The sequence below is a fragment of the Stigmatopora nigra genome, chromosome 1, assembly GCF_051989575.1.
Source record: "Stigmatopora nigra isolate UIUO_SnigA chromosome 1, RoL_Snig_1.1, whole genome shotgun sequence".
In the NCBI taxonomy this organism is placed as follows: Eukaryota; Metazoa; Chordata; class Actinopteri; order Syngnathiformes; family Syngnathidae; genus Stigmatopora; species Stigmatopora nigra.
Genome location: NC_135508.1, coordinates 6234328 through 6248129, shown reverse-complemented (window position 1 = coordinate 6248129; position 13802 = coordinate 6234328). Strand labels below are relative to the sequence as shown.

The window sequence follows — 13802 nt, the reverse complement described above, 5'->3', positions numbered from 1 at the left end:
CTGCCTTCTTTTTTCCCCAAATCAGAGACATGAAGCCTTAGCTTCAAAGAGCATAGATAACTTGAAGGGGCATAGACTAGAGTTAGACAGAAATTTGGTACAACTTGTGCAATGACATCATTTTCTCATTCATTTTAGGTGGAATTTTAATTTATTGCACAAACGGGGCATCTTTTAGCATCTGTGGGGTGGAAGGTTTTATATTGTTTTTGTGATGGGGAGTGAAGCAATTATTTTTCTATTAATTATTGTTACAGTGTTCCCTCGCTTATCGCAGTTAATGGGGACCGGGACCCGCCGCAATAAGTGCATTTCCGCGAAGTAGGGGTGCCCCTTCAAAAATGCTTAAAGAAACGTGTAACACGTGCACAAAAGCACCACCAAGCAAAAACATCATAGTAGTCCGGATGGAGGATCTTCTGCAGTTTTTTTTTTGCACGTAAGAAACATCGTTATTGGGAGTTGTGAACATTGTTTTTTTTGGGCGGTGAAGATGCGCCTGTAAACAGCCATGACGTCATCAATGCGATTCCTGAACTCTCACCAGGTTATTGACCATTTCTTTGGCCTTTTTTTTTATGCAATTACCAATTCTTATTGAATATTTTGTTTCCAATTCTTGTAAAATGATGTAATTTATAATTTTAACTTAATATCTTTAAATTTTTATTTTTTGATTTTTTCCTGAAAAAAATCTGCGAAGCTCTGAGTCCGCGATAGCTGAAGCGCGAAGTAGCGAGGGAACACTGTATTTTTTATATTTTGAGGAGCTGTTCAGTTTTAGTATTTTAGCCATTAAAATATATTGACAATTCTCCTTTAGGCTAAGATGTAGTTAGACGATAGCCATTTATGGAGGAGAATAAAGAAAACATGAACGTTTATTGTACATTATGAATCTGCACTAGAGTCTTTGCCAAAGGTGTTTTTCCCGTTTTTATGGGCTTTGGCACTTTTCTGTTATGCGGTAAAGAGGTTCGATGTGTAAACATTAAATGATTCATCCTTTATTTTTTGCCAAATAGTAAAAAATGCACTAGATTATTTCTAAAATTGATTACACTTTATGTCTATGCATTTTATACATACACATAATTTGGAGAAAGTTGATTAAAAGGTCTTGGTGGTTTAAAAAAATTCTCTACCTTAGCTTATAACTGTCGGATATGTTTTTCATTGTCGCTATATTGTATTTTAAGTGTTGCTTTGTTGTTTAAAAGAAATTATAGAGCTCATAAAACCACAGTGAAATAACAAATGTGTCGCAAAATCCAAACATCACAGTACGTAGGATTATAACTGCCGCATCCTTCTTTAAAGCCTTGAATATGAAATGGAATTTCACCCTTGCTGTTGAGTTCCATTCCATTTTTTGCTGGCCATAGATGACATTATCGCACACCTATGTCTCATTTGGATGCAAATTCACTTGAATATAATATTTCCACGCTCATGAGATTTCTGGCATCATCTCAAATCCATCAACACAAATACTTATCTTGTGTTATGCTGCAACATCAAGGCTTGGCATATGACATGCTTTCATTATTTGTAACATTTGGCAACAAGCTCACAAGAGATGGTTAATAAAAGTAAAATAAATCAGAGCTTGGTTTACTTTAGGCATCTTACTAACAAAAACGAATTCATTGGCAAACTTATTCCCAATCCACCAATGTGTAAACACTCACTTGCTTGCATGAGCTGACCCTGGCGCCCAAACACCTGGGAGAACGGGCTTCGCCTGCAGGTGAGCATCTCTTCCATGACTAGATGAGAAGAGAAAAAACAGTCCTGGGCAAAAGAAAAAAGGAAAACAATGTGCAGGCTGGAAAAAGAAGCAAGAGTAGGTTAGCAGGTGTCGACGGATCAACTCTTCCTTTCTCACACTGACTAATTTGTCTGGCGGACGCTCCCTTTTCGTCCTACATTTGCTTTGAAACCAAGTAGATCAGCCTAGTCTGTTGCTTCTGATGTTTTTCTGTATCCGTGCTGACGAGAGATCACCCCTACTGGGTTAGCTTTTGCCTCGCTTTTTAGTGTGACAGTGTATGTATGCATGTGGAAGAGAGGGAGAGAGAAAGATAGAGACAGAGCGCTACCGCTATGGTGGAGAGAAGACTGCAGTAAGGCAGACTCTTCCGAGACGATGCAGACGAAGACGACTGTTGCCAGTTGTAACGTCATAATATAACTGATGCTTGTACTCTCTGTGACTTGGTGTTGTGGGGCTAGTGTTGGACATGTTTCAAGAGACACTTATGGTGAAGTGCTGTGATGTTTATGTACATGGTAGCATTCAGAAATGTGTGTTCTGTGAGGAGATTCAAGTGGTTTCAGTTTACTGATCCAGAAAATGTCAGCAATGTAGACAAATAAATGCTATTCTCCTCAACTAAATCACAGAAGTAACAGTTGACCTTGCTAAGCTGTCCATCTTTCACCATTAACTCAACAGCTGGCTTTGACGGAAAGATATGGCTAATTGACTTCTCAAAACTCAACTCCAATGGTTCACCTGGTTGTCAGGATAATGTTAACTATAAATCCAAACCCAGTCATAAGAATTTTTTTACTGAAAGACTATTGTGTCAATGACATTTTAATTCCTGACTGGCTCTTCAGACAGCATATCCCTTTGTATTATTGATAATTCTGTTTAACTAAAAAGGTAGTCTGTGAAATGACATCCAACTATGCCTGAGGCAAAAACCTGGAACTCTTATACCTTCGGATTGTCCCTGAAGGCAACAGCTGATGAGGACACAATTAAATATCCATTTTCTAAAAATGGGGAAAAAAAACAAAACACTATTAACGGGTTTGTGAACTCAAATTGTCATGATTCCCCTTGTGTGAGTAGCGAGACAGAAATATTTAATATTTAAGTACATTTGACCGGCGACCAAAAGGGACTAAAAGACCGGCGACCAAATGTCCGATCGAGACTTCTTATTATAAAGCTTCTATTTCATGTAGAATGGAAGCAGTTTGCTACATCTGCATACAAAAATAATTTTCTAACCATATAGGCCAGCATATGATTAAAAGCAGATTGTCATCCTTTATTAATGTATCTGTTCAGTCGCATGAACAGCAAGTGCAGTGCCAGTTCGACATTCAAGGACAATCCCTTAGTGCAATTACTGCCTATGAACATGTTTTCATAGGACTGAATTGTATTACATTATAGAAATTGTGAGTAAGCCAAATCTTCCTCAACACATTTAAAAATATTGCCATCATCGACGGATGTTTGGTCCCCGGACCTTTCGTCGAATGGACGTTTGGTCGACGGACAGTTCTCTCATGATTATAATTTTGAGAGCGAAAGATTATCTGGTTGATCGCTTTCAACGGTAAACTCTCTCTCATGATTATAATTTTGAGAGTGAGCGAATCCGGCGACCAAACGTCTGTTTAATTATAGAGGATATTTAGCCTTTACAGTTTGTGAATGCACCCCTTTCACTTGTATTTCAATGTTATATGTTTATAACTTCAACTTTTTAATCTTCAAAGAGAATGGTTAAGTCCAAAAGGTCTAAAGTTGGTTAGGAAATCTTTTTATTGAACAGAGTTATTCAACAGAGTTGAATAATATCTGCAAAATAGTTGTATTAGGTCAATTGCACCACCTTCTGGATAGTCCGCATTTGCATTGTAGCTTTCCCTAATAACCTTTTAAACTGCCACCCATTAATTATATGATCTATTGTAAAACACATTTCTACAAATACACACTTTACACTAACAGTTGATATTTATTTTGACCACACACTTGGGAGGGGAAAAAGTGCAAATCAAACATCTTCAGAATCATCAATTCTTTGAAATTAATAATAAATATACAGGACTTCATTTACATTTTGAAATGCTACACAAACGTTCACAGTCAGTCATGAGTCCCACAACTACTCTGTACATCCAACATTATATAGTCAGTGGGAGAGGTACAAGAATTACAGAGGCAATACGTTTATATGTACTTCTGCCCTCACACCCCTGGAAAAAAAACAAAAAACCCAAAACATTATTCTCTCACACACGTATTAGTTCCCGCAAATTAAATATATATTTGATAGAGATATACAGCATCATTACTTAAGTACCCTGTTTAAACTAGTAGCTTATGAATCTTTCTGCAAATGAAATTAGTCGCAACAGTTTAGTCCTTTTGAGAATTAACCAAGTGTACATTTGCATTTTAGAACTCACATTATAACTAAATGTACATAATGAACAATAAAATGTTACACGGAAAGCAAGCCTGTATCAAGTGCCTGTATTCTACAGTTGATATATACTTTTAGAAAAGAAAAAAAACATACTCTAGTATATGATCTGTTTGCGTTTTAGTGGTGCTTTTCAGCACTTTTGAGAATTATTGTGACCTACAGAATAGGCTCAACATGTTGAAAGTGATGAACGTTACTGTGTTCTTTTGTTGTAGTTTTAGCACTAAAGCCAACTGAAGAAACATTCCATTCATTTCATTCCACTTATATCCATGATTTGTATGCCACACATAATGATAGATTCAATGAATTGTTGAAAACATAAAATGAATCCACAGAAAGTAGAACAAATGCAGTGGCTCAATATTTCCTCTGAAAAGTCAACCCTGTTAAATAATACATTGCTAAAAATCACCTCTATTTGTAACACCAGTGCTTGTATCCTGAAGAACATGGAAAGAAAGCTTTAGGTAATAATTTTGGGCAATGTTCAAGGATCTGTTCAAAGTTTTAAGGTTAATTAATGGCCAGCTATATGCATTGTTTAAGGCCTGATTGCCTCTATACCACGCGACTGTAGAACAAGCAAAGGACATGCAATAGAGAATTTAAACCCAAAAGGCAACAAAGTACTGATAAGGAGAAAGTAGTGCAAATCCATGCTGACAGTGATTGCCGTTTGCCATCCCCGCCGAGTAGCTCTCCAAGCGAGAAATGAGAGAAGCCTTTCAGCTACACTGCTTCCCATTTCCTCGACAACACGTCGCTGTCAGATTAACTTCAAAGTGCAAACCCAAGCTGTTGAGGGAAAGTTGATGAAATAGAGGACAGTACCAACCTCCAATCTTTGATACTGTGTACTTGCAGTAGTTCATCTGAGTCAAACGAGTATTTTTGTCCATTTATCCTTAGGTTCAATCCTTTCCTGGTTGTATAATAAACGTAGTCTTTGATGGCTGAAGAGGGGTCAAGGGCGTTCATAGTCCTAAAAGTGAAAAAGGCAACCTTGATAAATTAAAATAGGCAAAACAAGAGATTTTACACAGTCAGTTAAGTTAAATTGCAGGAATTACTTAAATGCCATCTCATAAAATGTTGTAAAATAGAACAGGTCCATAGACTTGTGGGAACCTGGACGTTTGGTCGACGGACGTTTTGTCGAACGGATGTTTGGTCGCCGGACGTTTTGTCAAATGGACGTTTGGTCGAATGGGCGTTTGGTCGACGGACAGTTCCCTCATGATTATAATTTTGAGAGCGAAAGATTACTTGGTTGATCGCTTTCAACAGTAAACTCTCTCTCATGTTTATAATTTTGAGAGCGAGCGAATCTGGCGACAAAACGTCCGTTCGACGAAACGTCCGGTCACGAGACTAGTGTGGGTGAGCGGCAAAGTAAATGAATGTTATTTACCTGAACAAACAAAAAGGTATTCATGCTGTAGCGCTCTTCTCAGGAGCTTCCGCTGCCAGTGGCTTCTTCTCGGCTCGGTGAGTTGGTCTCAGTTTGTGGCTTTGATGGAATTTGTTTCATGCCATGATGCAGCCGAGTGTACTGACGAAGAGGACGGTTGAAAGAACGGACCACGGGGAGTTCATTTAAAGTGGAAATGTCAGAGTTGGAATTGTCAAACTTAGGTCTTTTGCTTGAAAAACTTTTTGGTGAAGGTGGTGTGGCGGGCCTTTTAACCGTCCCTGATGTCTGGAGTCTTGTCCTCGGTTGTGCTGAGAGTTGTTGCTCGGTAACGTGGGGGAGGCCACTATGAAATCGGCCATCGTTTTCTTTTGTCACCGAGAGCCCTCCATCTTTCCTTGTCCTCACGTCCCTGGGTTTTTTGAGACAAACTGCCATGTGTTTGGTTCGACTGCGTTGCATTGTGAACTCCCTGCTGCAGTGAGGGCAAACAAATAACTCCTCATCTTTGTGTGAAGGGGATACTTTACTTGACAAGGACTTGTTCCTCTGCGGCAAGACTCTTTGGCCCAGTTTTTGTTTCCTTTTGTTCAGTAATTTCAACCGGACTTTGACAGAAGATGATTCTGTGGTAGACCCGTTTGACTGGCTCGCTCTATTCGAGCTATTAGATTCATTTTCCGAATTGGTAAGAGACAGGACTCCGTTTTGTTTTCTTACAAAGTGACGTAGTGGGATTGGATTTTTCTTGGGTGTGTACCGCCTCTTATCACTGGCACTGGCACAAGCCAAGATGTGCTTGTGTAGTTCTGGCATATTATCAAAGCTTTTTCCACATTTGGTGCACCGAATGGCAGTGCTGAAGGTTTGTGGAATGTTGTGGGTGGTAAAATTTGTAGCTGACGCTTGCGATCCAGCCGGTGACCTGTTATGGTAAGGAAAAGGTGGAGGTTTAAAGCTGGGGTAGTGCTGGTTAATACCAAGACGTACGTCAGGCACTTTGAGTTTGCCTCCTTCTGAAGCCATGATTTTAATGGTTGTAAATAATTCGTCAGAGGTCAGATCTCCTTCATTAACTTCTTTTTTTACCCGTTTTTCAGAGGCATCAGGCAAAGAAGGTTCTTTGCTGACTTTTGTCGAAAAGTTGTAATTCTGATGTCTGATTTTCCCCTTTTCTTCTTCAGTGAATGTACATTGCTGAGCAGGATGCAATTCCTCCTGATGCTGTTTCAGATTGCAAAGGTAGACAAAGGCTTTGGGACACGCACTGCACATGTACATCTTGTCAACACCATGTAGACTTGACCGATGGTCGAGCAAAGTTGAGGACTTGTCAAAGAGCAGAACACAGAACTCACATTTGTAGGGCCATTCTTCAGCATGCTCGCCGACATGATGACCGAGTTCTTTCATTGAATGGAAAAGTACATTGCAAACATTGCAAATAAAGTTCTTGGTGAAAGTCTGGGGCTCAATATCACTATTAGTGGTGTTTGCCGGTTTTGTTTCTTCAACATTCTCATCGGCGTTTGTCTTGTCAGAATTGATTTCCACCGCCGAATCAGGACTGTCAGGTTCTTCCTCATCTGCATTTTCAGATCTATCGTCGAGGCCTTGCTTTGGCTCTTCAGCCTTGGCAGAACAATCGGGCATTGGCAAGGTGCTTGAAGACAAAGTGTCTTTTTCCAGGCATTGTTCTATTTCTTCAGCCTTGACAGGACAGTCTGTCATCACTGATGTGCTTGAAGACAAATTATCTTCTTTGAGGCTTTGAGTTTCAGGCTCTTCAGCCTCGGCAGGACAATCTGTCATCACTGATGTGTTTGCAGACAAAGTAACGGACTCTTCAACGGAGGACATTATATGGGTAGGATCCATAGTTGTGGTGTTGTGTAATGACACAATCTGTTGCTGGTCTACGTGATTGACAAGCATCTGCGTGGATAGTGGTAGCTCAATATCGTCTTGTATTGTTACAGCAGCTGGGACGTTCCCCGGGGACTCAAGGGATATTGTGCATTCTATCAGCACCGTGTTACTTGTGATATTGTACGAATTTATGAGTGGTTCGTTTAATGCGGCAGTGGCTGTGAATGGTATCTCAGGCATGTTATGGTCTTCATCTACTGGTGGGTTAAGGGAAATGTGATCTGTGAGAAACACTTGGCCAGGTAGATTCAGTAAGGGGTCAAGTGGGTGAGTTAGTGTGACAAGGTTTGCAGCATTTGTAGCTGCAAATGTAGGGGTTAAATTACCATGCGAAGAATTTGTAGCATTCTCTGTGCAGAGTACCAGTGGCTCAGGAGATATATTTGGAGCCAACACTTGGATTGGTTGGTTTGAAGGGTTAGGAATAGATAGCGGTGGGGCCAGAACAGTGATTAATGATGGAGCATTTGGTAGTACTGTGTGGGTAGTTGGAGGAGCAAATGTTATGGTGCATGGTGAAGTTGGCGGGAAACCGAGAGGTGTGAGGGTGGCAGGTGAAGAATTTGATGGACCGGTGGGGATAGAAAGTCCATAAACAAGTCCCTCTGTGACAGAGTCCACCATATTTGGACTTGTAACAATGGTGAGGTCTGAAAGATGAGGTCCCTCACAGTTTGCTAGACTAATATTTTGCTCTCCAACACTCAGGACCGCCATCTCCTGCATGCAAATATTAGTATTGTCTTCTGAGGGGAAAAGTAAATTTGATGTCAGCTGTGATTCTTCAAGGGTCCTTTTTTGGAAACTTAAATCCAGCGCATTATCATTTGACGATTCAACTTCATTTTGTAACATTGTAGTGGACAGATCCAGTGGTTGCTGACTACAGCTTTTGTCAGCAGTTACAGGATCCCAGTTCTCAGCTGGAACAGGATCTGCTTGACTTTCCTCAATCCTTTGGATTTTGTTTCCCTTTTCATTGGCAAGCTGGAGCACAATGGGTTTAAACTGGGTTTCTATATACGGTAAAGTAGCAACATCGACATCCGTTTTTGCCGTTACTGTTTCCTCATCAGATGTGATGGTGTGATGAGGAGAACTTTGTGGCGATCCAGTCCTTCTTTTGAACCTTCCTGATACAGTAGATACAGATGAGCAAGTTGTTTGGGCATCTGGAAGCAGTGTTTCCTGCATCTCTTGTAGCTGATCCAAATTAGGAGACAGAAACACAGCGCTTGAACTCGGTGCGTCAAATGACGATCCTGCATTCGTTGTGAGTATACTGTCTATAAACGAAGCTACAATTTCTGACGATGAGGATGACACCAACATCTCAGATCCTAGTTCTGTTTGAATTTGGGGTAACAGAGTAGGTGCTGCAGTTCTTCTCTTGGCAAGAGCTTGATTCAACAGCTCTTGGCTGCTCAGAATGGAATCAATGCCTAATCCCAGGTTCAAATGGGTGGGATCTAGAATTAGAGCATCTAGTCCAATCAAAGTTGAACAAGCAGCATGAACTTCCGCTGCTTGGTAGCCACTCACTGTGCTTGCTGACACAATTTTACCACCGAGGCAAAGGCTAAGATTCTCAGAGATGCTACTGGAGACGTCGACCGTGTAATTTCCAGTGTGTTCGACTTCATTCTCCAAAACCTCTGCTGAAATTTCAGCTCCGTGATTTGACGTTGCAATGATTATCTGCTTAAGTTGTTCCTCGTGGGGCGCATCACTTTGTTCCACAAGAGGAATTTGTACATGCTGCTTATGGACTGTGTTCTCGTGCTGCTGCTTGTTGGCATTTGTAGTAAATATCTTTTCACAGTAACTACAAGGATGATGCTCGTACACCTGTTCATCCAGTGGCATTGTGTTGCATGCACGAGCATTACTGTCCTCAAGATGTGAGTCTGAGTTTAATAAATATGAAGGCTGGATGTTATCACACTGCAGCAGACCAAACTCCAAACCGGAAGCCATTTTCCCCTTTTTGCTTGTAAATGTTTGTGGCAAACTTGTTATCAAAAAATGGCTATGGATGTGTCGTTCCAAGGCTTGTTGGCTAGTAAAACACGTCTCACAGTGCTGACAGGCAAAAGCCTCTCCTTTGCTGACATTGCGAACAAAGTGGCCCTGAATGTCAGGCATGTCATGTTCTATAACAGCCTTGTCTTGACAAATGGCCTCATCTTCCTGCTGTAGATCCTCACCATCTCTATATTCAGATTGGTGAGAGGAATGTTCCATTTCTCCAAATGTTTATATCCAGTTCTGGGAAAAAATACCCATAATAGTGGTCACACCTGCTGAAATGAATAAAAATCTATTTTAGAAAACAGAAGAATGTCATAATAAAAAGTCATCATTATATAAACATAATACTTTCATTATTAATTGCAACTAGTGAGGGTAAAATAACCCTTACGAGGATGCACGGTATGGAAGATGAATGAATGGTTAGTTTGCTGAATACAACACTAGAATTAATAAAGCTGTTCTGCATATTCTAAAACATTTGCCGCTAGACATATTTACTAAGGAGGTACCCAAATGAGAAATTATGGGCCAAAACTGAAAATGAGAAAAGCCAAAAACTCAAACAGTGAAATAAATAACATCACAGTCAACATCATGACTTTTTGACTTACCATTTTTAATTGTCTGAAACCACAGGCATGCCTTAAATGAAGACCTTTCTTACTGTAAAAAGAAGACACAGATGAAGAGATATATCAATATGGGCTATGTTCTATTTAATGGTACAAAACAGGGTCACAATAATTGGCTGTTTAGGTCATCCCCTGCTTATTTTGCGGTTGACATCATAAGCTTTGTCTTTGATGCATTATAATTACACGCATCAAACACAAAGCACCATATTGCTGAGGGGTTGAATTTTACGTCTGCTTTTGGTAATAATTATAAATGTGTCTAATAGTAGACATAAGTAGGAATGAGATATAATGTAGTGGATTTAGAAAGGAGAGAAAAAGGTGGCACTGAAGCAATGAATAGATAGTGACATCATATTTCAAATATACAGTGCACAGTGCAAGAAGACCCATGACATGCAATGTATTTTATAAAGTTAAAAGTCACAATATGGACTATTTGATGAGTGAGATAAAGGGCCTAGATCAAGGCCTCGATGTACCTCCAAAACTGTCACTTCAAATAAATCAATAACATTGAGATTGAATCTGTATCCAATGCATAATAATATTTTTAAGGCCAAATTTGCAGGAGTGGTGCGTTCAAGAACTTCTGGCCTCACTTGGCTTGATGACGCCGGGCGTCCTTTTGCACCATTGCTGGTTTCTCTCAAGACACGTCTCGTTTTCAGCTCTGACGACAGAGGCTGCTCTTTAGCATACGGATTTTAACTACCAATTCCTCAATCTATTACCGTTATATCTCAAATAAAAGACTTACAATGCACCAGCTACGGTCCGGCAATACGCTTTGGCCTGCAAAATGTGCATAGTGAAGTACTATAGGGCAGGCTTCTGTATAAATGCAGTTTTCAGACATTTTACGGTTAGCTCAAGAACCTTAGCTACAAGCTATATTCTAGATGTGAAAATTAAGACACTGACTCGAGAATAATTTTTGTCTGCAAAAAACAGTTCGTTTATGGGTTTATCTATAAATTACGTACTTGATTTGCGACCACATTGTCGTTCAGTAGTTTCATATCCTTGTTGTGCAGGTTGTAAACAGCTGGGTGTTCACAAGTGGACTATCAAAATACGTGTATTCTGATTGGGTGAAAAGAGATCATGACAAATCTGAACCAATTGGATGTGAGTTTGCTATGATACAGGAAGAAAACAACGCCGCAAAATGCAGCTCTTTTTAAATAAGTTCCTATTTTGAAAATTAAGTGTACTCCATGTACGTATTAGCGCTACATTTCTGTGAATATTAAATAATTTATTTTTTTTAACGTGAATTTATAATTGGCACTCTTGTTGCAGGTAACAACTTTGACCTGCAGATGGCGCAATAACACAGTACTATACAGTAGTGCTTATTTTAGTTATCATCGATGATGGCAAGTTTTGTTTTCCTGCACGTACTTTGGTTTTCTCACTCTAGTCTGGTCATTCATATTTAATGGGAATTGCATGTGATGTTATGATGTGAAAGTATTGGATCTACTGGCTCAACAATCATGTTATCCAAGAATATGGAAAACTGACCTGCAAGCTTGAAGTTTATCAATGGAAGAATTTTAATGCATGCTGATTGTAAATATTGGTTGTAAACAAGAAAGATATACGTGAACTCAAAGTGTTAACATTTTTTTATGATATTTTGGATGCATGGCATATGTGAATGTAAGATGCAGATCACTTGCCATATCATATTCCATATGCAGAGTGTATCAATGCCAGGTTTGACCCCACCTAAACCCACTCAAAGCCATTCCAAATTTGATATCATAGGAATAAAATCAATATACCAACCCAAAGCTGGCAATACAGCACCATAAGATTAGGCATAGTTGTCGTGGTAATTGTATATTAGTGTTTAGAAATATGATTGCGATGTATGCCACATGTCAACATCCACACACAACTTGAAATATAATTTCGGATCTTGGTAATAAAATGGCACAGCGTCCCAAGTAAAAATAAATGCTGGCCGGTGTCATCTTTATGTGCTTGGGATCTTTTTTCTCTTCAGACTGAGTTACTTCAGAGGATGACTTGCTTAATATACCTGCTGCAGAGTGAGTACTATTTAGTTGGATTTTAATGCAGGAATAATCTCTTTGAAACAGTTTATTCTGGTTTCTGTTCTGAGGATTTGATCCAACTATAACCAGCCAGATTCAGAGAGTCCACCACATATTACTGTGAAATTCATTAGACCAAGACAAAAACTAAAAAATGAGCAACAGTACCTTGCCAAGGCTTCAACAAGTTCTTCTAAGATTAAGTGTCCATTGAGCTATAAGTGCCACAAAGTGCCATCAGCAGGTTGCAACAAAAATACAGAGAAACTTTAAGCGTCTTCCGAGAATTAAATACTAAACGAAATAACAAAAAAACTGTTTTAAATTGTCTTTTACCATGTTAGAGAATGGCAACGTATGCAAAAGAAATATTGTTATACATTTAAACAGACAAACATTTAAGAAAGTCCAATCAAAGTCACCTTTGTAGTTGGTTATAGTCCATTTTAGGCTTCATCCTGATGTTATTTTGAAAAATGCGATATTTCAAATATTTTGTCAGAAATTTATTTCAACGTAAAATCCAAAATCAATCACAATAACTGCATTCCTATGAAAATATATTTAATATTCCTCAATTTAGGCCTATCATGTGGCAGCTCAACGCAATGAAATATTCAATATCCATATAAACATAAAGGACAAGTCCGACAAAGAACGAGGTTAACACAAATACTGTATGTGCTAATCCAGGAAACAATAAGGACGTGTCATAAAGGAAGCAGAGCAAAGCAAGCTTCATCTGAAAGGACAACATGCCATGACATCTTACTGCTACACACAGTTGGGCAGATGTGCAGAAAAACATGTCAATGCAAATGAGTGTGAGTACAATAGTGATGTGTGCATCACAGACACAAAGACTTTTGTATGCATGTTCCTACAATGATGACAACACTGGGAAACTCACAAGGCTCAATGCACATAAATCTCACTAAGTGTGCAGTACATTTCATAGTACAGCAGGGGTGTCAGACTCGGGTTGGTTCGCGGGGGGGTGTTATCGTCAACTCCATTTCATCTGGGCTGGACCATTTTAGATATAATATTTAGATTTTTTTTTTATAAATGGATTAAAAGAACTGGATTAAAAGCCCTGAATATTCTGTTTTTTAATAAATATAAAACAATGTTTAATTTAGCTTTTTTATATATTTTTAGATTTTACAAAATGATTTTTGAACTAAAAACAAAGAAAAAATGATTAAAAATGACAATTATTGATTTAAAAGGGGGGAAATCAGGAAATTCAATACATATCTTTACTCTTCATTTCAATTTGATCCTAAAACAGAAAGTCAGCACTCCCGATTTACTTTCCCTGGCCACACAAAATGATGCGGTGGACCAGATTTGGACCCCGGGCCACTACTTTAATATGTCAAAGTGGCGGCCCTTGGGGCCAAATCTGGCCCTCCGCATCATTTTGTGTGGCCCGGGAAAGTAAAGTGCAGTACAGGATCTGCATTCAACTTGCACCATT

General features: G+C 39.2%; 3 protein-coding genes across 3 annotated transcripts in view; all 3 read right to left on the bottom strand.

Annotated features, from left to right (window-relative positions):
• kazna (kazrin, periplakin interacting protein a) overlaps positions 1-2128 on the bottom strand; it is an 82192-nt gene extending 80064 nt beyond the window's left edge. Inside the window, exon 1 of the mRNA XM_077715451.1 lies at positions 1692-2128. Within this exon, the coding sequence (XP_077571577.1) occupies positions 1692-1767 (76 nt within the window). The 5' untranslated portion in view covers positions 1768-2128. The remainder of the gene's footprint in view (positions 1-1691) is intronic.
• Positions 1-13802, bottom strand: part of zmynd12 (zinc finger, MYND-type containing 12) — a 151585-nt gene that overhangs the window by 44010 nt on the left and 93773 nt on the right. The window lies entirely within an intron of this gene.
• prdm2a (PR domain containing 2, with ZNF domain a) lies at positions 3745-9879 on the bottom strand. Its single transcript, XM_077721939.1, has 2 exons — positions 5653-9879; positions 3745-5223 (listed from the first exon to the last, which is right to left on the bottom strand). The coding sequence occupies exon 1, from the start codon at positions 9823-9825 to the stop codon at positions 5692-5694; it is 4134 nt and encodes a 1377-aa protein (XP_077578065.1). The 5' UTR covers positions 9826-9879; the 3' UTR covers positions 3745-5223; positions 5653-5691.